Source organism: Ascaphus truei, chromosome 11, assembly GCF_040206685.1.
Source record: "Ascaphus truei isolate aAscTru1 chromosome 11, aAscTru1.hap1, whole genome shotgun sequence".
Taxonomy (NCBI): Eukaryota; Metazoa; Chordata; class Amphibia; order Anura; family Ascaphidae; genus Ascaphus; species Ascaphus truei.
The window spans coordinates 42,728,366-42,754,221 of NC_134493.1; the positions used below are offsets into that span (position 1 = coordinate 42,728,366).

Below are 25,856 nucleotides of genomic sequence, written 5' to 3' on the forward strand. Positions count from 1 at the left end.
GGTGGGACACGTACATGCGTGTATATCTCCGTGGCAGAGGGTAATGATTCATGCGCAGTTGGCTGCGGTGGGACACGTACATGCGTGTATATCTCCGTGGCAGAGGGTAATGATTCATGCGCAGTTGGCTGCGGTGGGACACGTACATGCGTGTATATTTCCGTGGCAGAGGGTAATGATTCATGCGCATTTGGCTGCGGTGGGACACGTACATGCGTGTATATTTCCGTGGCAGAGGGTAAGGATTCATGCGCAGTTGGCTGCGGTGGGACACGTACATGCGTGTATATCTCCGTGGCAGAGGGTAATGATTCATGCGCAGTTGGCTGCGGTGGGACACGTACATGCGTGTATATCTCCGTGGCAGAGGGTAATGATTCATGCGCAGTTGGCTGCGGTGGGACACGTACATGCGTGTATATCTCCGTGGCAGAGGGTAATGATTCATGCGCAGTTGGCTGCGGTGGGACACGTACATGCGTGTATATCTCCGTGGCAGAGGGTAATGATTCATGCGCAGTTGGCTGCGGTGGGACACGTACATGCGTGTATATTTCCGTGGCAGAGGGTAATGATTCATGCGCATTTGGCTGCGGTGGGACACGTACATGCGTGTATATTTCCGTGGCAGAGGGTAATGATTCATGCACATTTGGCTGCGGTGGGTTTGTTCTGACAAAGTTTCATTGTAAAGCAATTTGGCTAAAACTTGTGATCTCTGGTTTCACGGGTAATTAGTGCTGGGAACCCCTCTGTTGGGGGAGGGGCTCGTGACAATAGGTGCTCCTGAATTTTCTCAGGGAGAATTGAATACTGAAGGGAAAGGCAGTCTTATTCTAGCACGAAATATTAACCCCTTCATACTTTGTTTCACTATTCCTGCCCCCACTGTGTACTTATCCAGGGGAGGGGGGAGGGGGGGGGGGGTGGTTGAGGACTGCAGTTGAGCATGCCTGCTTTAGAAGCCCCCTAAAGAGTTAATTCCTGTGCGCATCAAAGGCTGAGATACCCAACCCCAGAGTGCCACAACTTTATGGTATCTCTGCCTTTAACTCTTAAGGGGGCTTCTAGAGCAGGGGTGCTACAGTCTCCTCATTCTCTCACGCTCCCCCCCCCCCCCCCCCCCCCCCCCCCCCAAGGTTTAATTTTGCTTCAAATCTCATGTTGTATAGAAGGCATGGGGCTGTGCAAGGTGCCTTTTGGAATTGCGCTACTTGGGGAAATATGCCCCCCAGTTCTGTTTTAGGGCCAGCTGTAGGGTCTGAGCTGCCTGACGTGGGAGTACTGTGTGTTCTAGAGATTTGGGCTCTGTTATAACACGCTCTTGTAAAAAGTCCCAATTTTAGGTCGTATTCCTGTGGCCCGGCAGTAAATGTTTCCAAACTGACAAGTCCCTCTAACCCCGGTACAGGCAACTCCAGTCCTCAAGGGCCCCCAACAGGTCAGGTTTTAGGGTATCCCTGCTTCAGCACAGGTGGTGCAGTTGAAGACTGAGCCACTGATTGAGCTACCTGTGCTGCAGCTGGAATATCCTGAACCTGACCTGTTGGTGGCCTTTGGGGACTGGAGTTGCCCACCCCTGCTCTAACCCCTTCTGTGCTGCGGGCCCAGCGCTGCTCGCTGCTCTTCCCTGTGCTGCGGGCCCAGCGCTGCTCGCTGCTCTTCCCTGTGCTGCGGGCCCAGCGCTGCTCGCTGCTCTTCCCTGTGCTGCGGGCCCAGCGCTGCTCGCTGCTCTTCCCTGTGCTGCGGGCCCAGCGCTGCTCGCTGCTCTTCCCTGTGCTGCGGGCCCAGCGCTGCTCGCTGCTCTTCCCTGTGCTGCGGGCCCTGCGCTGCTCGCTGCTTTCCCCTGTGCTGCGGTCCCAGCGCTGCTCGCTGCTTTCCCCGGTGCTGTGGGCCCAGCGCTGCTCGCTGCTCTTCCCTGTGCTGCGGGCCCAGCGCTGCTCGCTGCTTTCCCCGGTGCTGCGGGCCCAGCGCTGCTCGCTGCTTTCCCCTGTGCTGCGGGCCCAGCGCTGCTCGCTGCTCTTCCCTGTGCTGCGGGCCCAGCGCTGCTCGCTGCTTTCCCTGTTCTGTTTCTGTGTGTGTGTGTGTGTGAGTGAGTGAGGGGGGGTTTAACCGTCTCCCAGCAACATTCCCCCTGAATAGCTGCTCTCTGTTCAAACACAAGGGCTGGATCCGGCCCCTCTCTGTGGCTGTCCGGCAGAGGGGTCAGTGAGCGCGTGTTGCTATGGAGACGGGGGGAGTGCAGGCCTGTATTGTGCACCTGCATGTAGCTTCCATTACAGCGGTGGCACAAGTGCCCTGTCTGGGGAGGGGGGGGGGGGGAGGGATAAGTGCGATTGCTGCTTTTGACAATGGAAAGATGTCTGACGCGGGGTTGGCGTAGGGAGATTCCACAGCCCAGCGCAGCAATGCCGGACCAGCTGTTGCATGTGGGGAAGGGGTTTAAATGGCTCCTCCACGTGTGCGCTGTGCCCCAGTGCTGGGAATATCCAGGCCCGGATTCCAGGGCAGGTCCGTGGCTTGTACATTTTATTGTTCCCTGCGCTCACAGAGCGGGGATTGTGTTTCTGCAGCTGGGTCTGACAGTGAATGGAGTAATTGCTTTTGGTGTCAGCCCAAGACGGCTCTGGGGACCCTGGGCCTGGCCGTTATTGGCTGGGGCAGGACTCTTGGAGCATAACGTATAAGTGATTGCAGCTTTTGTGAGGGAGGGGGGGGGGGGGTTCCCGGATGTATTGCAGCATGTGACTAACGTGAGAGCCTGACATGACATTTGGGCTATACACGGGGCAAAGATGCAAAGCAGATATACATGTAATCAGAGCTTTTTTTTTTAGCTTGGTTTGTGTCTTATTTAGAACAGGAGATTTTCTTTCCTTGAGACTGTAGCTAGTTCTAAAAACACACATGCATCATTTTTAAAACACGCTTGTTTGACTGTGGTTATGATTTCAATGTGCACATTTTCTGCTGGTTTTTAAATGTGGTCTTCTACACCTGTGCGTAAGGGTCTTGTGTAATCGGCTGCTTATTAAATGAGTGAATCAGAACCAGGAAATGATGAATAGGGAGAGAGATCTATCTAGTCTGCAACCTTGCCCTGCCCCATTATCTCTTGGCATACAATGCAGCCAGGGCTTGTGGGTAATGACCTGCAAACGGGCAGTGTCACTCTTGACTCCCCCATTTTTAACATGGGACCCCCTGTAGGGTTATGCCTGCAGCATTACACGGCTTATCCACACAGCCTGGGTTACAGAGGTGCATAACTGCGCTCATTTGCATGTCATTGCCCAGAATCCCAGGCTGCAGTAGATGCACTGCACTAAGAGATAACGGGGAGGTGCAGGTGTGTGGTTTCCATCGGCGGTGTAAATGCCGTCTCTTGGGGACGTCTCCATTTATTGAGCATAGTTTGCTAATGGCTTTTTATTTGGGATATAAAGCTAGGAGCCTGTTTGCCGGACTTACCATGTGCTTATTACACTCCCAGGTTGGGGAGCAGAGCGTGGCAACCTGCCTGTCACCCAGGAGCCGCGATGCATAGTCTCACTGTGTACATAGTGGGGTATTTCATGCTGGTGGCTGAATTAATTTGCTGGGTAAACTCGCAGCAGGTGAGCGTTGGTGTAGTTTGCACAGCTCCTCACCGGGCAGGGCTGAAGGTGTTGAATAATTTACCTGGGCTGCGAACCCCCAGCTGGAATCCCAGTGGCTAGGAAAAAAAGTTGCATAGTGCTCAATAACAAAAATCACAGCAAAACATAGTGATGATGGGCTAGGATTTAAAGCGGATTACCCCTCCAAAGGAAGCAACAGATAAGGCTAGGATATTGATATACACCCACACACCTATTGGATGTGTAACTGGAAAATAGAGTCCCACAGGCAATGAGGTAAGGACAATATACACCTGCCGGTGTCCAGCATTAAAACAGCATTATGGTGATAACATGGGGTAATAAACAACAATCCTTGCAGCCACTTATGGAGAAAGGAGAGTGGAAAAAGCTCACTTAAGAGTATAACTCACGCAATTGAGGAGCCTTGTAGTCCACTTCCCCTGGGGTACCGTGCCTCCGTTCAAGTAGATATGCAGAAGAAGGGGAGAGAAAAACCGAAGCACTGGTTCCACTGAAGGCTATGAATAAACACAGAGGTTTCAAATATTCACCTTGATAAAGGGCCACAAGCCCGAAACGCGTAGGTGTTCTGTTTTTTGTGCTATTTTGATCCATTAAACTTTTATTGTGGGAACGCACCTCTGTGTTTATTCATGGCTTTCAGTGGAACCAGTGCTTCGTTTTTTTTCTCTCCTTCGGGATCCCAGTGGCGGCTTCTTTTTGGCTCGGAACAAGTTCCTTGGTCTCCCTGTAGCCAGCGACAAGTTCAATCCGTAAGCTCTTTGGGCCAGGCTTGTTTGCAAAATGGTACGTGCAGTGCTGTGTACACTGCCAGTGGTATAGTAACAAGCGGTGCGCAAACTGGGGGGTGCGCCCCCCTGGGGGGGCGCAAGATTGTTTAGGGGGGTCGCAGGAAGCAGCAGCGATTTTGCCAGGAGCAGAGGAAAAAAAGCCGTCTGCAGCTGCAATTTTTCTTTTGGCCATTAGGTGGCGCTGCGCTGTGCTACAGTACACCGCAGCATCTCCCTGCTTCCTGCATCAGCGTGAGTGACATGGGGAGAGGGGGTGAGTGACACTGGAACATGGGGGAGTGAGACTGGCACATGGGGGAGTGAGACTGGGACATGGGGGGGTGGGAGAGTGAGACTGGGACATGGGGGGGGGGTGGGAGAGTGAGACTGGGACATGGGGGGGGGGGGGTGGGAGAGTGAGACTGGGACATGGGGAGGGGGTGGGAGAGTGAGACTGGGACATGGGGAGGGAGTGTGAGACTGGGACATGGGGAGGGAGTGTGAGACTGGGACATGGGGAGGGAGTGTGAGACTGGGACATGGGGAGGGAGTGTGAGACTGGGACATGGGGAGGGAGTGTGAGACTGGGACATGGGGAGGGAGTGTGAGACTGGGACATGGGGAGGGAGTGTGAGACTGGGACATGGGGAGGGAGTGTGAGACTGGGACATGGGGAGGGAGTGTGAGACTGGGACATGGGGAGGGAGTGTGAGACTGGGGCATGGGGGAGTGAGTGTGAGACTGGGGCATGGGGGAGTGAGTGTGAGACTGGGGCATGGGGGAGTGAGTGTGAGACTGGGGCATGGGGGAGTGAGTGTGAGACTGGGGCATGGGGGAGTGAGTGTGAGACTGGGGCATGGGGGAGTGAGTGTGAGACTGGGGCATGGGGGAGTGAGTGTGAGACTGGGGCATGGGGAGGGGTGTGAGTGACATGAGGGGGGTGAGAGTGTGAGATGGGGAGGGGGGTGAGAGTGAGTGTGACATGGGGAGGGGGGGTGAAAGAGCTACATGGGGATGGGGATGAGAGAGACACTGGTGGGAGGGAGGGAGACACTGGCAGGAGGGAGAGAGACACACAATGGCTGGAGGGAGAGTGTGAGAGACACCGGGTGGAGGGAGACAAAATAGCTGGTTGGAAAGTGGAAGAGAGACACTGGGGGGAGGGAGAGGCAATGGCTGGAAGGAGAGTGAGAGACAATGGGGGGGGGGGGGAGAGACACTAGGGGGAGGGAGAAAGAGAGAGAGACACACAGGGGGAGGGAAAGAGAGTGGGGGGAGACACTGAGGGGAGGGATAGAGAGGGACTGGAGGGGGAGTGAGAAATACAGGGAGAGGGAGAGACTGGGAGAGGAGTGTTAGACTGGAAGAGGGGAGAGAGGTCCTGAGAGATTCTAATGTGGCGGGAAGAGAGAGATTAATAATACAGCAGAAATGGGGACGCTATTAGACAAATATCATAATATTTATTTTTATGTTATGTAATTTGTGTTATAAATACTTTTTTTGTAGACGCGTGGCGGGGGCGTTACAAAGCTGGTTCGCCCTCAATGGCTGAACCAGCTCACGTGCGCTGACGTCATGTGATTTTGATTACATCAGGCAGGGGGGGCCCGAGAAATTTCATGGATGAAAAGGGGGGCTCGGCATAAAAAGTTTGCTCACCCCTGGTATAGTAGATCTGTGAGTTTAAAAGCGCTGTCCATACTTTCATTTATGGTGAACTCCAGTGAGTTGGGTTGGAGCTGATCACTTGTGTGCAGTTTCAGAGCTCCACTTCGTACAGAGTTCTGTTTCTATAGCAGGGGTGAGCCACCAACAGGTCAGGTTTTCAGGGTATCCCTGCTTCAACACCAGTGGCTCAGTCTTTGAGCTGAAGCAGAGACTGATTGAGCCACCTGCGCTGAACCTGACCTGTTGGTTGCCCTTGAGGACTGGAGTTGTCCGCCCCTGTTCTATAGGCGCTCCTACGTAGGGAAGATTCCGGCACAGTAAGCCGGGCTGCCCCTGTTCTATAGGCGCTCCTACGTAGGGAAGATTCCTGCACAGTAAGCCGGGCTGCCCCCGTTCTATAGGCTCTCCTACGTAGGGAAGATTCCTGCACAGTAAGCCGGGCTGCCCCTGTTCTATAGGCGCTCCTACGTAGGGAAGATTCCTGCACAGTAAGCCGGGCTGCCCCTGTTCTATAGGCGCTCCTACGTAGGGAAGATTCCGGCACAGTAAGCCGGGCTGCCCCTGTTCTATAGGCGCTCCTACGTAGGGAAGATTCCTGCACAGTAAGCCGGGCTGCCCCTGTTCTATAGGCGCTCCTACGTAGGGAAGATTCCTGCACAGTAAGCCGGGCTGCCCCTGTTCTATAGGCTCTCCTACGTAGGGAAGATTCCTGCACAGTAAGCCGGGCTGCCCCCGTTCTATAGGCGCTCCTACGTAGGGAAGATTCCTGCACAGTAAGCCGGGCTGCCCCCGTTCTATAGGCGCTCCTACGTAGGGAAGATTCCTGCACAGTAAGCCGGGCTGCCCCCGTTCTATAGGCGCTCCTACGTAGGGAAGATTCCGGCACAGTAAGCCGGGCTGCCCCTGTTCTATAGGCGCTCCTACGTAGGGAAGATTCCGGCACAGTAAGCCGGGCTGCCCCTGTTCTATAGGCTCTCCTACGTAGGGAAGATTCCTGCACAGTAAGCCGGGCTGCCCCCGTTCTATAGGCGCTCCTACGTAGGGAAGATTCCGGCACAGTAAGCCTGGCTGCCCCTGTTCTATAGGCTCTCCTACGTAGGGAAGATTCCTGCACAGTAAGCCGGGCTGCCCCCGTTCTATAGGCGCTCCTACGTAGGGAAGATTCCGGCACAGTAAGCCGGGCTGCCCCTGTTCTATAGGCTCTCCTACGTAGGGAAGATTCCTGCACAGTAAGCCGGGCTGCCCCCGTTCTATAGGCGCTCCTACGTAGGGAAGATTCCGGCACAGTAAGCCGGGCTGCCCCTGTTCTATAGGCGCTCCTACGTAGGGAAGATTCCTGCACAGTAAGCCGGGCTGCCCCCGTTCTATAGGCGCTCCTACGTAGGGAAGATTCCTGCACAGTAAGCCGGGCTGCCGGTGTGATTTTTCTTCCCTTTAAATGTCAAAGGCTTGTCATGGTAACGAGGAGCTGGCTCGCCCCACTGGAGGGTGAGACCGCTCGAGTGCAGAGGAGCTGGGGGGGGGGGGGGGTGAAAGAAGAAGCGGTGGCATGGTCGGAGACAACCAGGTACCACCTACCCAACCACTGGGGATTGTGGGTATGCAAATATGGTCATGCGTCACTCCTATCCCCAGCTAAAGATAACATTTCAAGTCCACCCCACCCCCCCAGCCCGATGCCTAGAAGTCCTCTTTGTTTCCTCGCGCTCCATCCCACACACAGTCCCTAACCTAGGGGTAGCCAACTCAAGTACTCATGGGCAACCAACGTGCTGGTTTTCAGGATATCCCTGCGTCAGCACAGGGAGTTTGACTGAGCCACTGATTGAGGTCCCTGTGCTGAAGCAGGGACATCCTTCAAACTGGCCTGTTGGAAGCTCTTGACTACTGGAGTTGCCCACTCCTGCCTCTGGATTATTACCAGAATCTGCCCCTTTGTCGCCCCCAGAATCCTAATCTATTCCCTCATAATATCTTGCCTTCACTGCTGCAATCTCCTCCTAGTGGGACTTTCCCCTCTCCCGCTCCTCTGCTTCCCCTCTCCCGCTCCTCTGCTTCCCCTCTCCCGCTCCTCTGCTTCCCCTCTCCCGCTCCTCTGCTTCCCCTCTCCCGCTCCTCTGCTTCCCCGCTCCCGCTCCTCTGCTTCCCCGCTCCCGCTCCTCTGCTTCCCCGCTCCCGCTCCTCTGCTTCCCCGCTCCCGCTCCTCTGCTTCCCCGCTCCCGCTCCTCTGCTTCCCCGCTCCCGCTCCCGCTCCTCTGCTTCCCCGCTCCCGCTCCTCTGCTTCCCCGCTCCCGCTCCTCTGCTTCCCCGCTCCCGCTCCTCTGCTTCCCCGCTCCCGCTCCTCTGCTTCCCCGCTCCCGCTCCTCTGCTTCCCCTCTCCCGCTCCTCTGCTTCCCCGCTCCTCTGCTTCCCCTCTCCCGCTCCTCTGCTTCCCCTCTCCCGCTCCTCTGCTTCCCCTCTCCCGCTCCTCTGCTTCCCCTCTCCCGCTCCTCTGCTTCCCCTCTCCCGCTCCTCTGCTTCCCCTCTCCCGCTCCTCTGCTTCCCCTCTCCCGCTCCTCTGCTTCCCCTCTCCCGCTCCTCTGCTTCCCCCCTCTCCCGCTCCTCTGCTTCCCCCTCTCCCGCTCCTCTGCTTCCCCCTCTCCCGCTCCTCTGCTTCCCCCTCTCCCGCTCCTCTGCTTCCCCCTCTCCCGCTCCTCTGCTTCCCCCTCTCCCGCTCCTCTGCTTCCCCCTCTCCCGCTCCTCTGCTTCCCCCTCTCCCGCTCCTCTGCTTTCCCCTCTCCCGCTCCTCTGCTTTCCCCTCTCCCGCTCCCCTGCTTCCCCTCTCCCGCTCCTCTGCTTCCCCTCTCCCGCTCCCCTGCTTCCCCTCTCCCGCTCCTCTGCTTCCCCTCTCCCGCTCCTCTGCTTCCCCCTCTCCCGCTCCTCTGCTTCCCCCTCTCCCGCTCCTCTGCTTCCCCCTCTCCCGCTCCTCTGCTTCCCCCTCTCCCGCTCCTCTGCTTCCCCCTCTCCCGCTCCCCTGCTTTCCCTCTCCCGCTCCCCTGCTTCCCCTCTCCCGCTCCTCTGCTTTCCCCTCTCCCGCTCCTCTGCTTTCCCCTCTCCCGCTCCTCTGCTTTCCCCTCTCCCGCTCCTCTGCTTTCCCCTCTCCCGCTCCTCTGCTTTCCCCTCTCCCGCTCCTCTGCTTTCCCCTCTCCCGCTCCTCTGCTTTCCCCTCTCCCGCTCCTCTGCTTTCCCCTCTCCCGCTCCTCTGCTTTCCCCTCTCCCGCTCCTCTGCTTTCCCCTCTCCCGCTCCTCTGCTTTCCCCTCTCCCGCTCCTCTGCTTTCCCCTCTCCCGCTCCTCTGCTTTCCCCTCTCCCGCTCCTCTGCTTTCCCCTCTCCCGCTCCTCTGCTTCCCCCTCGCCCGCTCCTCTGCTTCCCCCTCGCCCGCTCCTCTGCTTCCCCCTCGCCCGCTCCTCTGCTTCCCCCTCTCCCGCATCTCTGCTTCCCCCTCTCCCGCATCTACCAGTTTTGTCCCCAATAAAATGCAAGATTGCGGTCTTTACATACAAAGCCTTTTCACTATATAGTCTCTTTATACATCTGGGAACTCTCTCTCTCTCCAAATACTCCCCCACCACACCCTCTCCAAATACTCCCCCCCCCCCCCCCCCCACACACCCTCTCCAAATACTCCCACACACATTCACTCGCTGCTCTGCTAATGATCTCTTCCTCTCTGCCCAGTCCCACCTCAGAGACCTTCTCCCGCACTGCACCACACCTATGACATTCCCCGGCCCCTCAGCATCAGGCTCTTGCTCTCTCCCAACCCCACCACCCATCAGACATGACCTGATAATGCACTTCAAGGACACGTTCCCATTCCCAATCTTCTGTCTTCTCTCAACCATAACACACATCTGTATCTGAGCATCCCAGCGGCGTCCATGGTGACTGCAGCCTTGCGGAGGCGCGTTGAGGCTGAGGGAAAGCGGGTGCTTTCCTTGGCCTTTGTTCGCGCGCCGTCGGGGGGGCGGGCCAGTGACGTCACGGAGCTGGTTCGCCCTCATTGGGCGAACCGCTCACGTGAGCGCTCAAACTAAAAAATTGCCGGGTACGCTTCCGCACACGCTCTCATTGCGGCTGCAGGGGCTCACTGCCGAGCGTAAGCGCGCCTCAGCGCCTAAGCGCTAACCATGCCCGAGGCCTCATAGAAAGCAACTCTCAAACATACCACCCTCTTCCCTCTGTACTTCCCCTCTCCCCCTGTACTTCCCAACATACCACCCTCTCCCCCTGTACTTCCCCTCTCCCCCCCTGTACTTCCCCTCCCCCCCCCTGTACTTCCCCTCCCCCCCCTGTACTTCCCCTCCCCCCCCTGGTGCTGGGCCTCCCTACTGTACCAGTGTTGATAGTCTGGCCCCATTGTACTGTGCTACAGAATGTTGGTGCATTTTGGATACATAATGATGCCTTATTCTATGACATACACCAGGGGTGGACCAATGCCAGTCCTCAAGGCCCCCCCAACAGGTCAGATGTTCATGCTATCCCTGCTTTTTTCTTTTCACTGCACCACCTGTGCTGAAGCAAGGATATCCTGAAAACCTGACCTGTTGGCGGCCCTTGAGGCCTGGAGTTGGCCACTCCTGGTATGGTCCCAAAGTGAAACACCAGATGTGTGACAGTTCTAGATTGGCACATGGATATGTGGACTCTGTAGCCTGGCAATGGTTGATAACCCTGTCCCCCATCCTTTCTGCTCTGTACACCTCAGCCAAAGCTGCGGAGTCTGTAATATCTGCCCCCTTCAAACCCTCCCATCTAGCTCATCCCAGGTCTGTGTATAGTACCCAGGTCTGTGTATAGTACCCAGGTCTCCTCCCACTCCATTCTAATGCCCGAGAGAGCTCCAGCAGGGACTGGGGGACCCGGCATCATGAGCCTGGAATCTAAACGTGCTCTTCCAGTTACTCGGCACAAATGTTTCATTTCACCCTCGTCTGTAATTATCCTGTTTTCTTCTCTCGAAGAAATATTGATAACATTATTTTGTTTTAATTTAACTTTATTCAAATAGTGTATCTATTTTATTTTAAAACGAAGGTCCTGGTATTGAGGACTGATTTTCTCACGCGTGTTATCCGTGCCCCTCTAATCCCTGAGGGGGCTTCAGCGGATCACCTCTTGCCTTCTCCTTGACCTCTGACCTTCTCAGATACGGTGCCCCTGGTGTGGAGTTCACTGGCCTGCACAAGGACATGGCCACAGTGACACAGATGCACTTCTTGCCCGGACAGGTACAGGAACGCTCTGTTTTCTTTCCCTCTGACTTGATAAGCCTGTAATGTGCGCCGCTATAACCTGTACTGATGCTACAGAACGAGCGAGAGCTGCTGGTTACTGGGGGTACTTTGATGCTGTTTCTGTACCTGGTGTAACACTGCTACTTGCAGGGCCTATTTCTGGGGTCGGCTGATTGGGCCCCTTGGCTCCTATGACAGTTGTTCTGGCTTTTTCTGCCCTGGGATCCTGAACCATTCAATGCACGGGAATATTACATTGAAGGGGTCTCTGTATCAATGCAAAGTGTTTATCTCTCTTTTGTGCAGAGCTGCAGCATGGAAAAAACTGTTTATTGCATCTAAAGCTGTGTGTTAGACTTGAAACATTTCAGATGTGGATGATTTTCTGGGGCAAAAAAAATGGCGTACAATGTAATCTCACCTGTGCACCATGTTATACCCACCTCCCAAACTTCTACTGGCACTCCCCCTCCAACTCCCCATGGTGCAAGATACATGGATACATAAGTACCGGGTGAAAATGCCCTGACTTTTCTCGGATGCATAGACCCACTGTTTATTTACTGTTTATTTTTAATTAAGTGACTGTTGCATGCTACATGAGGGGGCAGCCATATTTTCATGTCTGTCTCTGGGGCTTTGCAGAGAAGCGGGCGAGGCAGTAACCATCTGATCTCTCTTTTTGTTTTTTTACAGGGTCGGCTCCTCTCTCTGCTGGATGATAACACGTTACAACTGTGGGAGCTGCATCAAAAAGATGGCTGCTCTCACCTGGAGGAAACTCGCAGTTTCGCCCTCCCGGGGCGGCCGGGGTTCGACTGCGCTAAGTACAAACGCCACTTCTTTCTCTCGCACGCTTGTGTCCATTCAGAGAGGCGGGGAACTGATCGTGAGCTGGGCAATCTTTATTCTAACCCCCAGTGAGAGGAGCCTGTCCTATTCCTCTCCGGCTCCAGGCCCAATGAAAACACAAGTAGTGGTGCTGAGTATAACTACAGTAGTGAGAGATGCTGTTAACTCCTTTGCTGCCAGATAGTCCAACATTTGCAATGAGTTGCAGATTCTTCAGGCAGCAAGGGAACTGTCCCCAAACATACTCATTGCACCTCCCGATGGTGTGTGTGTGTGTGTGTGTCTCTCTGTACTTGTAGTGTTGTGGGAAATGGTCTTAACTCTTTCACAGCCAGTAGCCTAAGATAGATTACTTGCCCTCAGACATACCTTGTAAAAGTGCTGTCCCCACGGCTCGCTAAAAACAGTGTCCTCGGTCATCTTTAGTGGTGTTGTGTTTTTTTTTTTTTTTTTTTAAATTATATGTTGGTGACACTTGTTGGGTAATTTGTTTTTTTTAAAAAAAAAAATTCTCTGACACATTGTAGGTTTGCTGTGCTCTCACCACTGGGGAAGTGTTAGGGTTTTTATAGGTTTCTGATCTAAATGTATTTCTATGCGAGAGCGGGGTGACGTTGGCGGGACGGCACTTTTTTTTTTTTTTTTTTTTCGGGGGAGTTAAAGTAACAATATGATTGGGAGCTGGCCGTGATAACTGGGAAACATTCAATCTTTATGCTGCAACAAACTTGTTACATTGTGATGCTTGTCAGGTCCCTGGGTTGCAAACTGGGTAAAACCAGTGTTTTGGGTAATATCCTTTTCTGGGCCTGTGGAGGTTGCACTCGCTGGGGGTGGGAGGGCGTTCTGCGTGTTTGACTGTGTCCCCTTTGACATTGGCAGTTCCTCTCCAAGCATCACGCGGGTGACCGTGATCCTGGTGACCGCGGCGTGTGACGTTGCCGCCCTCGGGACGGAAGGCGGGGGAGTTTATTTCCTGCAGATCCCAAGTATGACGCTTCTGGAGGATCAGACACTGCAGCAAGAGGAGATCCTGCAGAGGTGGGGTCGGTGGGTGGGCTCAGGGCACGAGGGGTCTGGCGAGGGTGGGCTGTGACGTGTCCGAGAGTGGGATCTGCTTGAGAAAGCCGAGTCAGAGAGATGGTAGCCATGTTATCTGCATGTGAATAAGTTTTTAGAGTTCATTGGATTTTATGAATTGCAATTTTTTTGTGACAATCTCCTGGTTTCTATTGGAATATTTCTGGAAAGTGATCTATTTTCCTGAAGCCTTTTTTTTACCGGTTCAGTTCTCCCTGAATCCCGGCTGAGCCCCTCCTGGTAAAAGCAGCGTGCGCACCGTGCGGTGACACCTCATTCATGTGCTGATCACAACTGGAAGTCTAAAAAAAAGTCTCCTATTATACAACAAACATGGCAGGAAGTGCCCCCTCTGCTGTATTACTCTTCTATTCCTGTTGTTGGGAAATGTTGGAGGTCCGCTATCCGCTATCTGCTATCTGCTATCGTGCCTTATCTAGGCACATGTTTTGACTGGGCGTCTTGGATCAGCACAGCCTCTTGGGTTGAGGTCATTGAATTTCCCGACTCGCGGGCGCAGCGTTAACCCTCTCGGTTCTGTCCCCTGGCAGCCTGCCGGATGAGTACAGATGTGGGAAGTCCCTGGGACCGGTGGAGTCCATGCAGGAACACCCGCAGCACCCAGGGAGGCTTCTGATTGGCTACAGCCGAGGGCTGGTGACCTTGTGGGACCGGGAGACCAGAAAAGTGGAGCACCTCTTCCTAGGGAACCAGGTAACTTGTGTGCGCGTGTGACACGAGTAGATCTACAAATATATATACACACGGGGAGAGGTTTTTAAATGTATTTGAAGCGTGTCGTGTCTCAATGAATAAAGCGACGGCCTACTGTATGATTGTAGGACTGTGTATCGCCCCCTTAGTTGGCAGTGCTCCCCATGCAGGGATTTTAAAGAGGTTGTGTGGCTGACACTCCCTGGGTGTGTGGTGGGGTGACCTGTTACTCTACCTTGCAGCAGTTGGAGAGTCTGTGTTGGGAACACAGTGGAACGTCCTTCATCAGCTCGCACAGTGACGGGGGCTACATGGTTTGGGCCGTAGGTGGCAGCTCCTCTACTACATCGCAGCCGGTCAACTCCCCCATACCGTACGGTGAGTCCAGATACTTCTCCTCCCCTACACCGTGCACTGACTGACATCACCAACAGGCGGCAACATGTGTTGGTACAAGTGTCTGTGTGTTACACCTAATGCGCTTATACTGCGATCAGTTGCACCTAATGAGGTGTGGGACACACACAAACACACACTATACTTACTATCACTGTTGCATCTAATGCACTTATAGTGTGTTGCACTTGCACTGCTATCACTATGTGCAAGTGCAACACAATGTGATGGCAGCAAGTAGAAGTGTATTAGGTGCAACATACAGACGATCGTATCCAGTAAATTCTGGATAGATGACCACCTCACACACATACAGATGCAAATGTATATTCTGTCATTTCCATGAGGGATGATGGATTTCGAAGAGAAGCAAAACATTGGCTCTGTCCCTATATATGTATGACACCCCCCCCCCACACACACCTCCTTAAGGGGTTACTAGATTGTTGGAGCATATTGGGCCCCACACTCTTTCCATGGGATCATGACATCAGAGGGTTTATAGGGAAGATTAGGTTCCCGGAGGTCAACAGGAGAGGCGCCTCGGGGGGAGTAGATGGCGATGTTCATAAAGTAATAACATAGACCATTTCCCAAACAGGCCAAAGGTATTGTGTGTCACTTGAACGACCAGCCAGGGCTCCCATGTGTCTAGTGTTACAGGGTAATACAGATGAGGCCAAAGTAACAAACTGGGTCGGGTCCCACACCTAATTGGAGCACTCAAGTCCATGTACCTTCATTCGAGTGTTAGTGGGCACTAATGGAAGCCCTGTATTCATGTATGTTTACTATAAAAATACAGTGCAGCATGGTCACTAAGTGTATGAGCGGTCCCTGTGCTTGGGGACTGAGTGTATGAGCGGTCCCTGTGCTTGGGGACTGAGTGTATGAGCGGTCCCTGTGCTTGGGGACTGAGTGTACGAGCGGTCCCTGTGCTTGGGGACTGAGTGTACGAGCGGTCCCTGTGCTTGGGGACTGAGTGTGTGAGCGGTCCCTGTGCTTGGGGACTGAGTGTGTGAGCGGTCCCTGTGCTTGGGGACTGAGTGTGTGAGCGGTCCCTGTGCTTGGGGACTGAGTGTGTGAGCGGTCCCTGTGCTTGGGGACTGAGTGTGTGAGCGGTCCCTGTGCTTGGGGACTGAGTGTGTGAGCGGTCCCTGTGCTTGGACACGACTTAAAGACAGTTGTACTACAAAAGTTCCTGACCCCATTCTTCTACATCCTTGCTAACTCATCGCTCAGCCGCCCAAATCAGCACCCTGAGTCACGGTAATCCGGGCTGAGTAGCCAAACCTTACATCGGTCTGCAATCTCCCTAGGATCCCGGCAGGGAGGGGTTACATATGTTATGACATAATATAATTTGTTTTGTTCCACTTTATTGTAATTTTAATCTGTCCAGCGTTTACTAAATCTGATTGTGCTTCAGCTATACTTAATTTTAAACGTGCACACTTGGGTGCAGTAATTGTTGGGTGCTAACCATTTACTTATTAATGTTATATATAAAACCTCTTCTTTTTTTTTTTTTTCCTTCCCCTTCCTTTTTTTAAGGTCCCTTCCCCTGTAAAGCAATCAACAAAATCCAGTGGCGATCCAGCATCTCTGGGTATGTTCTGTCGCCTTCTCTTCGATGTTGGACGGAGGAGACGAGTGTGGAAGTTGTGCTGCAGTTTGTCACTGCTACATGTTAGCAAGCTCCGTATCAGTGCGGAGTGTTTGGAGTGATACAATGTAACGCGCGCGGGTGATACGTTTAGTGCAGAGATGTAACTGGGTTCTCTCCTCTGATCTTTCTGTCTTGCCGACTCCTCAGCAATCACTTCATCATATTCAGCGGCGGCATGCCCCGAGCGAGCTACGGGGACCGCCACTGCGTCACCGTCCTGCAGGGGAAGAGTTTGGTCACCATGGACTTCACCTCGCGTGTCATCGACTTCTTCACCGTGTGTCACAGCGAGGGTGGAGACGGTATGTAACTGCTCTGTCCAGCGCCCCCCCCCCCCCCGTCCCCCCCTCGCCACCGGCTGACACTTCGTCCCATGTGCTCACCTGCAGGGTTTGACAATCCGACTGCTCTGGTGGTCCTGGTGGAGGAGGAGCTGGTGGTGATCGACCTGCAGACCCCCGGGTGGCCCACCATCCCCGCTCCGTACCTGGCCCCGCTCCACTCCTCCGCCATCACCTGCGCCTATCACATCGCCAACGTGACGCTGAAGATGTGGGAGAGAATAATCAGCGCTGGGGAGCAGCAGAATCCACAGCTCTCCTCTGCGGTGAGAAATACAGTGGTACTGAGCACCACCGTGCTCAAGCATGCGGGACTTCACCCATAAGCAGAGGGGCCTGTGAATATGTTGCTGGACCCTCTGGCTACTAAAGTGTCCACAATTTCTGCTTCCAATGATGAAGACGTGTTTGTGTGCGGCTGAGGTTGGACTGGAACCCACAGGCTTGGGTACTCCAGCGCTCGGGTCACTTACACCTACTCCCTGTAATTGTGCCTTGTCCGCTTTCCACCCCAGAGGTGGCTGCACGAAGGTCTTATATTGTGCCTTACACACAAACTTCAAAGTAGCATGTTTATATTGTGTCTCTAGTTTGTGTCCTTGTGTCTCTCAGAGCTGGCCGATAGACGGGGGGCGACGCTTGACGGAAGAACCTGCACAGAGAGGACTCCTCCTGACTGGGTGAGTGGGATCTTCTACATGGGATCGGTTTAATCTCACCTGATCCATCATAAATGGGGACAATCCTGTTCTCCCCCCCCCCCCCCCCCCCCCCCAAAAAAAATAATTCTGCTGCTTGTTCATACCGCTAGCCGTACCGCTGATCTCTTATGCCAAGAGGCTGCTTTACAGACGTTTCTTGGCACACAAGGTCATCTCACTAACTTACCGGTACCCTGGAGGAATCTGCCTGCATAATCTGCAGATGTAGATCAGTAGCGAGCCTCTACCTCACTGTGTGGGCTGAACATCCCTCTTTGATTTGGCAGCTGCACAAAAAAAAAAAAAAAAAAAATCCATTCTTATTTGTTTTCTTCCTTCGTTCTGAGATTCTGGCAAAATGTGAGCGCTGTTCAGCCAAACGTACAGTATGTGTGCAGGGCGGTGTCCACACGGCTCCAGATGTGCGGGCAGGAGGACAATGCAACACGCTCAGTCCTTAGTCTAATGCACACGCTGTATACATGCACCGTGTGCTTTTTAAATGACCTGGTTGCATTGCGCTGATAACTGCCGCCTGCGTGGCCTGTCTTGCTTCCCCTGAAAAGGCCTCTCCACTCCTCCTGCCCTTTACACCTGGACCACTCCTGCCCCTGAACCCATGCATGTATATTTTTATTCATATACCCGCAGCAGTGTGCGCGGCACTTTATAAAAGATGAAATAGAGAGAAATGTAATAGAGTAAGTGCAACAAATAAAATCGGGTGGGAGGAAATCCCTGCCCCGGAGAGCTTACAATCTAAGTGGTAAGTTGGGAGAGTTACAGACAGCAGGTGAGGGAGTAAGTGCGGTAGGTGGCAGCGCTTGGCCACAATGGTTGGTAGAAGAGCCTGTGGGTGGGACAGGAGCCATGAGTCCAGGTTGTTGGGCTGCTTCAGGTAAGAGATGGGGAGAGAAGGTGATTGGCGTATACTGAGTGTTGGGGACTTCTACAATTAAGGGGGGAAAAAAGGTTTAAGGTGAGAGTACAAATGAAGACATTTTATTTTTATAAAACATATATATTATACATGTGTTCCCCTCCTCCCGCAGACACGAGGACGGCACTGTCCGGTTCTGGGACGCCTCCGGTGTCGCTCTGAGACCGCTCTACAGACTTGGGACCGCCGGCATCTTCCAGACAGACTGTGACCACAACGAGAGCCTAAATCAGAGTGGCGATGAGGACTGGCCGCCGTTCCGCAAGGTACAGAGTACATCACCCACTGGGGATAGTGTGTATTCGAGCTGTGACCTCACAGGCCGGGCAAACCTACTTGCTGCGCTCTCCGAGGCTGCAGTTGTAAGGATTCCTTGCTAATGTTCCTCGAGCAGCAGAGCAAACCGGACATTTCCCTGACTTTTTTTTACACGGCAGCTTTTTGCAGTCTTGGGCTTTGCTGTCTCCCTGGCAGTGAGGGAGGTTGCTCTTATCTCCCCTCCCCCTAAATCTTGATGTGGGTGCCAAGTATTGCATCTGGACTGGAGTCTCTCGGGTGCTGAAAATCCCCTTTGCCCTCTGACTCCTCCCCACCCCATAGTACTGGTGTTTTTTTTTTTGTGTGTGTTCACTCCAGGTCAAAGTCAGCCCTTTCCAATAAAACCTTTTCACGGCCGCCCATCTGGCTTGTTTCCAATTGGGGGGGGGGGGGGGAGCATTGTTAGTCCTTGTGTCTCTTACACAAGGTTTTCGCCCCTCTATCCTTGAATCGCAAGGCGTCAGTCTGAAGAGGAGATTACCACCATACCACATTACTCTGTGCCACTAAAGAGGCAATCTAAGCGGCTTCGTTCTCCCGTGATCAATCAGCAAACGCCTGCTTCCCAGGGCTCACTAAATGGCCGCCTTTCCGTTTCAATCAATTCTTCAGTCCGTGTAACTCAGCAGCTACAATGTATTCTTGTATTACTACTGTATCATTATCTATTGTTACAGTTTGCAGCTCAAACTGCTGGGCATATTGGCAACACATTATCACACACAGGGAAAGGGTTACAAAGATCTTGCACTGCTGGGGGCTTAAACTCGCTATAGATATCAAAGGAAGCTCGGTGTATTAAAACTCATTAGAAATGGCGTTAAGAGTTGAATTTATAAAATAAAAAAGGTAATATCTGATACTACAGATCTGATTTATTTTAAGAGCACAGATGTAGGGTATTACTGGGATTTCTCCTTTAATATGTATAAGGTTTAAAAATTGACGTGGCTTAAACTGTTAAAATACTGGTCATTTGCATTCCTAAATTATCATTTGACCGACCTATAATTTCCCAAGCTTCATTTCTACATCTGAGAGTTGGTCCGCTTTGAGTGGATGAGTTTTACAAGCGGTTCTCCCCGGAGCATTGCTGAGTATTAGTAAAGACTTGGACCGGCCCAGCTAATGCGCAGGGGTTTCCTCTTCTAGGAAGCCTAACACGCACTGTGTATACTACTCCTTCAGCCTCTGCATTCCCATCGTTCTCATTCTCTCTCCCCGTGCAGGTTGGCTGCTTTGACCCGTATAGCGATGACCCGCGACTCGGTATCCAGAAGATTGCGCTTTGCAAATACAGCGGCAAGATGGTGGTCGCTGGCACCGCCGGGCAGGTGAGCCCGAGGGCCGTTTAAAAGCGAAATTCTCCGATGGAGACGGCGCTAATTATTTCGATGTATTTTGCACCCCCCCAATTCCTTTTATTGGCCATTACTTGGATTCCAGACACCAATACAGTTCTGATCTTCATGGGCTTGGTTATTGGTCACTCGTAATGCAGTAGGGTGAGGTGTTGACCTGTGTTGACCTCCTGTAGGTTCTGGTCATGGACCTGAGCGATGAGAAGTCCGATAATGTGATCAACGTGGCCACGGTGGACCTCCTGCAGCACCGCGAGGGTTTCACGTGGAAAGGTCACGACCGGCTGACACCGCGCAATGGCTCCCTCCACTTCCCGCCCGGCTTCCAGACGGCAATGCTGGTGCAGTGTGTGCCGCCGGCGGCCGTCACCGCCGTGTGCCTGCACTCCGAGTGGAATCTCGTGGCCTTTGGCACCAGCCACGGCTTTGGGCTCTTTGATTATCACCGGCGGAGCGCCGTGCTGGCCAGGTAACCGGCTCTCGCTCGTTTTCCGGTTTATGTAAGGAAGTGGTTGGGCGGTGACTGAGAATTAGAGGGTTAAGTAGAGATTTGGAGGCAGAAATCGGGCGCAAAATCAGGAAGGGGATCGTAAGATTGCAGGCAAATAACGAGCCCAATTAGTAGGAGGTGCAGAAATGTTCGTGATGACGACGTGGTGGATTTTCAAATCCTAGGTTTGTAACAAGTGCATTTTTTTTTTTTTTTTTTTTTTTTTAATGGTATAGATCTTTATCTAACCTTCTGTCCTAAATGCTTCAGATCTAAATCTGGTAATCTCCGATTTATTGCAGTGTCCCCTCACTACACACCCAGCCTAGTCTTGTAGAGCAGTGTTGGTTCTGCATAATGAGAATATGTTGTAGCTTTGATACTGGTGTGTGTCTCCAAAAACAGAATATCCTACAATTGATTATCTGGTCTGTCATTTACCTGGTAACCCAACTCTTGCAGTGCCCTCTCCCTTACTAGCTACATGGGTGGTAACCGTATCTCTAGTTGTGGTTTCTGGGGGGGGGGGGGGCGCACAGAATAATACTGCGGCACCTTGCGCCTCTCTCGCCACAGGTGCACGCTGCACCCCAACGACTCCTTGGCCATGGAAGGTCCTCTGTCCCGGGTGAAGTCTCTGAAGAAGTCGCTGAGACAGTCGTTCCGCAGGATACGGAAGAGCAGGGTGTCCATCAAGAAGAGGCCGAACACGGGCAGCCCGGCCAGCAAGGTAACACAGGGGGCGAGTACGGGACAGGCGGTGGTATTAGTGAGGTAACAATCAGTGAGACCGCAGGTCAAAACCATCCGGGTGCTGAAGGGGTTAATCTGGAAACACTGCCAGTGAGTGGCAGAGGGAGGGCACTTGGCTGCATTGGTTGAGCAGGGGTTAATGCTATTGATCCTGCCAGTTTAGGCAGTGGGGTACCCCTGTTCTGTAATCTGCAATGTGCCTTGGTTGCTGATCAGGAAGGATTGCTACAGTGATTGTGATACACTTATCACGCTGCGTGTGCAGGAGAGGGGGGGGGAGGTATACACATGTATCACGCTGCGTGTGCAGGAGAGGGGGGGGATGGGAGGTATACACATGTATCACGCTGCGTGTGCAGGAGAGGGGGGGGATGGGAGGTATACACATGTATCACGCTGCGTGTGCAGGAGAGGGGGGGGATGGGAGGTATACACATGTATCACGCTGCGTGTGCAGGAGAGGGGGGGGATGGGAGGTATACACATGTATCACGCTGCGTGTGCAGGAGAGGGGGGGGATGGGAGGTATACACATGTATCACGCTGCGTGTGCAGGAGAGGGGGGGGATGGGGAGGTATACACATGTATCACGCTGCGTGTGCAGGAGAGGGGATGGGGAGGTATACACATGTATCACGCTGCGTGTGCAGGAGAGGGGGGGGATGGGGAGGTATACACATGTATCACGCTGCGTGTGCAGGAGAGGGGATGGGGAGGTATACACATGTATCACGCTGCGTGTGCAGGAGAGGGGGGGGGGATGGGGAGGTATACACATGTATCACGCTGCGTGTGCAGGAGAGGGGGGTGATGGGGGGTTTACACATGGATCACACGTGTGCAGGGGAGGGGGGGGGGGAAACGGAATAGACACATGGATCACCCGTGTGTGGGACGGAGGGGAATAGACACATGGGTCATGCTGCGTGTGCGGGACGGGACTCACCACCTGTACAGGAGATCTCTGCTGCTCTCAACACCTGTACAGGGGAGATCTCTGCTGCTCTCACCACCTGTACAGGGGAGCGCTCTGCTGCTCTCACCACCTGTACAGGGGAGCGCTCTGCTGCTCTCACCACCTGTACAGGGGAGCGCTCTGCTGCTCTCACCACCTGTACAGGTGAGCGCTCTGCTGCTCTCGCCACCTGTACAGGGGAGCTCTCTGCTGCTCTCACCACCTGTACAGGAGATCTCTGCTGCTCTCACCACCTGTACAGGAGATCTCTGCTGCTCTCACCACCTGTACAGGAGATCTCTGCTGCTCTCACCACCTGTACAGGAGATCTCTGCTGCTCTCACCACCTGTACAGGAGAGCTCTCTGCTGCTCTCACCACCTGTACAGGGGAGCTCTCTGCTGCTCTCACCACCTGTACAGGAGAGCTCTGCGCTGCTCTCACCACCTGTACAGGAGAGCTCTGCGCTGCTCTCACCACCTGTACAGGAGAGCTCTGCGCTGCTCTCACCACCTGTACAGGAGAGCTCTGCGCTGCTCTCACCACCTGTACAGGAGAGCTCTCTGCTGCTCTCACCACCTGTACAGGGGAGATCTCTGCTGCTCTCACCACCTGTACAGGGGAGATCTCTGCTGCTCTCACCACCTGTACAGGGGAGCTCTCTGCTGCTCTCATCACCTGTACAGGAGAGCTCAGCGCTGCTCTCACCACCTGTACAGGAGAGCTCTGCGCTGCTCTCACCACCTGTACAGGAGAGCTCTGCGCTGCTCTCACCACCTGTACAGGAGAGCTCTGCGCTGCTCTCACCACCTGTACAGGGGAGATCTCTGCGCTGCTCTCACCACCTGTACAGGGGAGATCTCTGCTGCTCTCACCACCTGTACAGGGGAGATCTCTGCTGCTCTCACCACCTGTACAGGGGAGATCTCTGCTGCTCTCACCACCTGTACAGGGGAGATCTCTGCTGCTCTCACCACCTGTACAGGGGAGATCTCTGCTGCTCTCACCACCTGTACAGGGGAGATCTCTGCTGCTCTCACCACCTGTACAGGGGAGATCTCTGCTGCTCTCACCACCTGTACAGGGGAGATCTCTGCTGCTCTCACCACCTGTACAGGGGAGATCTCTGCTGCTCTCACCACCTGTACAGGGGAGATCTCTGCTGCTCTCACCACCTGTACAGGGGAGATCTCTGCTGCTCTCACCACCTGTACAGGGGAGATCTCTGCTGCTCTCACCACCTGTACAGGGGAGATCTCTGCTGCTCTCACCACCTGTACAGGGGAGATCTCTGCTGCTCTCACCACCTGTACAGGGGAGATCTCTGCTGCTCTCACCACCTGTACAGGGGAGATCTCTGCTGCTCTCACCACCTGTACAGGGGAGATCTCTGCTGCTCTCACCACCTGTACAGGGGAGATTTCTGCTGCTCTCACTACCTGTACAGGGGAGATCTCTGCTGCTCTCACCACCTGTACAGGGGAGATCTCTGCTGCTCTCACCACCTGTACAGGGGAGATCTCTGCTGCTCTCACCACCTGTACAGGGGAGATCTCTGCTGCTCTCACCACCTGTACAGGGGAGCTCTCTGCTGCTCTCACCACCTGTACAGGGGAGATCTCTGCTGCTCTCACCATCTGTACAGGGGAGCGCTCTGCTGCTCTCACCACCTGTACAGGGGAGATTTCTGCTGCTCTCACCACCTGTACAGGGGAGATTTCTGCTGCTCTCACCACCTGTACAGGGGAGATCTCTGCTGCTCTCACCACCTGTACAGGGGAGATCTCTGCTGCTCTCACCACCTGTACAGGGGAGATCTCTGCTGCTCTCACCACCTGTACAGGGGAGATCTCTGCTGCTCTCACCACCTGTACAGGGGAGATCTCTGCTGCTCTCACCACCTGTACAGGGGAGATCTCTGCTGCTCTCACCACCTGTACAGGGGAGCGCTCTGCTGCTCTCACCACCTGTACAGGGGAGCTCTCTGCTGCTCTCACCACCTGTACAGGGGAGATCTCTGCTGCTCTCACCACCTGTACAGGGGAGCGCTCTGCTGCTCTCACCACCTGTACAGGGGAGATCTCTGCTGCTCTCACCACCTGTACAGGGGAGATCTCTGCTGCTCTCACCACCTGTACAGGGGAGATCTCTGCTGCTCTCACCACCTGTACAGGGGAGATCTCTGCTGCTCTCACCACCTGTACAGGGGAGCGCTCTGCTGCTCTCACCACCTGTACAGGGGAGCGCTCTGCTGCTCTCACCACCTGTACAGGGGAGCGCTCTGCTGCTCTCACCACCTGTACAGGGGAGCTCTCTGCTGCTCTCACCACCTGTACAGGGGAGATCTCTGCTGCTCTCACCACCTGTACAGGGGAGATCTCTGCTGCTCTCACCACCTGTACAGGGGAGCTCTCTGCTGCTCTCCCCACCTGTACAGGGGAGCGCTCTGCTGCTCTCACCACCTGTACAGGAGAGCGCTCTGCTGCTCTCACCACCTGTACAGGAGAGCGCTCTGCTGCTCTCACCACCTGTACTGGGGAGATCTCTGCTGCTCTCCCCACCTGTACAGGGGAGCGCTCTGCTGCTCTCACCACCTGTACAGGGGAGCTCTCTGCTGCTCTCACCACCTGTACAGGGAAGATCTCTGCTGCTCTCCTCTCTCCCCCTTGCTATGGCTCCTGATTTCTCTGCGCCTCCTCCAGCTGCAGGAAGCGAACGCGCACCTGGCGGAGCAGCCGGGCCCCCACGAGTGTGACATGGCCCCGGTGCAGCGCAGGATTGAGCCGCGTTCGGCCGATGACTCTCTCACCGGCGTTGTGCGCTGCCTGTACTTCGCAGACACCTTCCTGCGGGACGGTAAGTACCTCTCGCTGTATTAACCTCTTTGTGCATAAATGGTTAATTTGGCTGCCTACCTGCCCCACAGAGCTTGCAATCAAATGGGGCTAACGAATGCAATCTGAGCTCTTTCCCACTTCAGAGGCTAGTCCAGTAACCCCAACTGTGGCTCGGCGTGTCCAGCCGGGCTGTAATGGAGACTTAAACCGGTTTCACACACTTCAGAGGCTAGTACGTGAACACCACGGTTGGCATAGACACTCCCTCGCCCCACCCACTTCAGAGGCTAGTCTATAAACGCCAGGTCAGTGGCTGAAGATGGCCGTGACACTTTAGTTGAGGTAACCCACCTCAGACATTGGTACCGGCACCCGCCCGGCGTAGCTAGAGCCTGTGCCGGCCCGGTTACCCCCGAGCTCACCCACTTCAGAAGCTGGCGCACCAGCCCCGGTTCCGTAATGCCTGAGATTCTAGCCGAGCTCACCCACTTCAGAGGCCAGCACCTTCACCCCTCTCTCTCTCTCCCTCAGCGGTTCACCACGGCCCCACCATGTGGGCGGGCACGAATTCGGGCTCGGTGTTTGCGTACGCGCTGGAGGTGCCCTCCCCGGAGAAGTTTTCCGAGCGCTCGGCGGAGGCCGTGCTGGGCAAGGAAATCCAGCTCATGCACCGCGCCCCCGTCGTGTCCATCGCCGTTCTGGACGGGCGCGGGAACCCCCTGCCCGAGCCCTACGAGGTGTCCCGTGACCTGGCCAAGGCCCCCGACATGCAGGCGACACACTCCGTGCTGATCGCGTCCGAGGAGCAGTTTAAGGTGAGGGGCAGCAAGCAGTGCCCCAGGGGTTACGCCCTCCCTCTAAATTACATCCAGAGCTGGAGGGGTTAGCCCCTGTGCCCTTCTGGGGGAGGCCCCGGTAAGGAGGCGCAGGGGGGGGGGGGGGGGGAGAGATTTGAAATGAGAATAATACTTTGAAACTCTTTATAATGGTAAAGATACAGAGCCATGTACACTTGCAGCAAGCCAAGAGGCTTAGCACACCTTAGTTAATGTGTGCCCCCTATTCTTTGGGACGCGCTCACTTTC

General features: G+C 54.3%; 1 protein-coding gene across 2 annotated transcripts in view; it reads left to right on the top strand.

The window, feature by feature from the left end:
- The window catches only part of LLGL1 (LLGL scribble cell polarity complex component 1), a 47,538-nt gene that overhangs the window by 13,326 nt on the left and 8,356 nt on the right, over nt 1-25,856 (top strand). For both annotated transcript variants that reach the window (XM_075565896.1, XM_075565897.1), the window contains exons 3-17: nt 11,277-11,358; nt 12,061-12,191; nt 13,099-13,257; nt 13,848-14,010; nt 14,253-14,388; nt 15,961-16,015; nt 16,223-16,377; nt 16,465-16,682; nt 17,029-17,096; nt 18,170-18,323; nt 19,605-19,709; nt 19,913-20,205; nt 20,803-20,956; nt 24,637-24,790; nt 25,303-25,586. In XM_075565896.1, the coding sequence (XP_075422011.1) occupies nt 11,277-11,358; nt 12,061-12,191; nt 13,099-13,257; nt 13,848-14,010; nt 14,253-14,388; nt 15,961-16,015; nt 16,223-16,377; nt 16,465-16,682; nt 17,029-17,096; nt 18,170-18,323; nt 19,605-19,709; nt 19,913-20,205; nt 20,803-20,956; nt 24,637-24,790; nt 25,303-25,586 (2,311 nt within the window). The remainder of the gene's footprint in view (nt 1-11,276; nt 11,359-12,060; nt 12,192-13,098; nt 13,258-13,847; nt 14,011-14,252; nt 14,389-15,960; nt 16,016-16,222; nt 16,378-16,464; nt 16,683-17,028; nt 17,097-18,169; nt 18,324-19,604; nt 19,710-19,912; nt 20,206-20,802; nt 20,957-24,636; nt 24,791-25,302; nt 25,587-25,856) is intronic.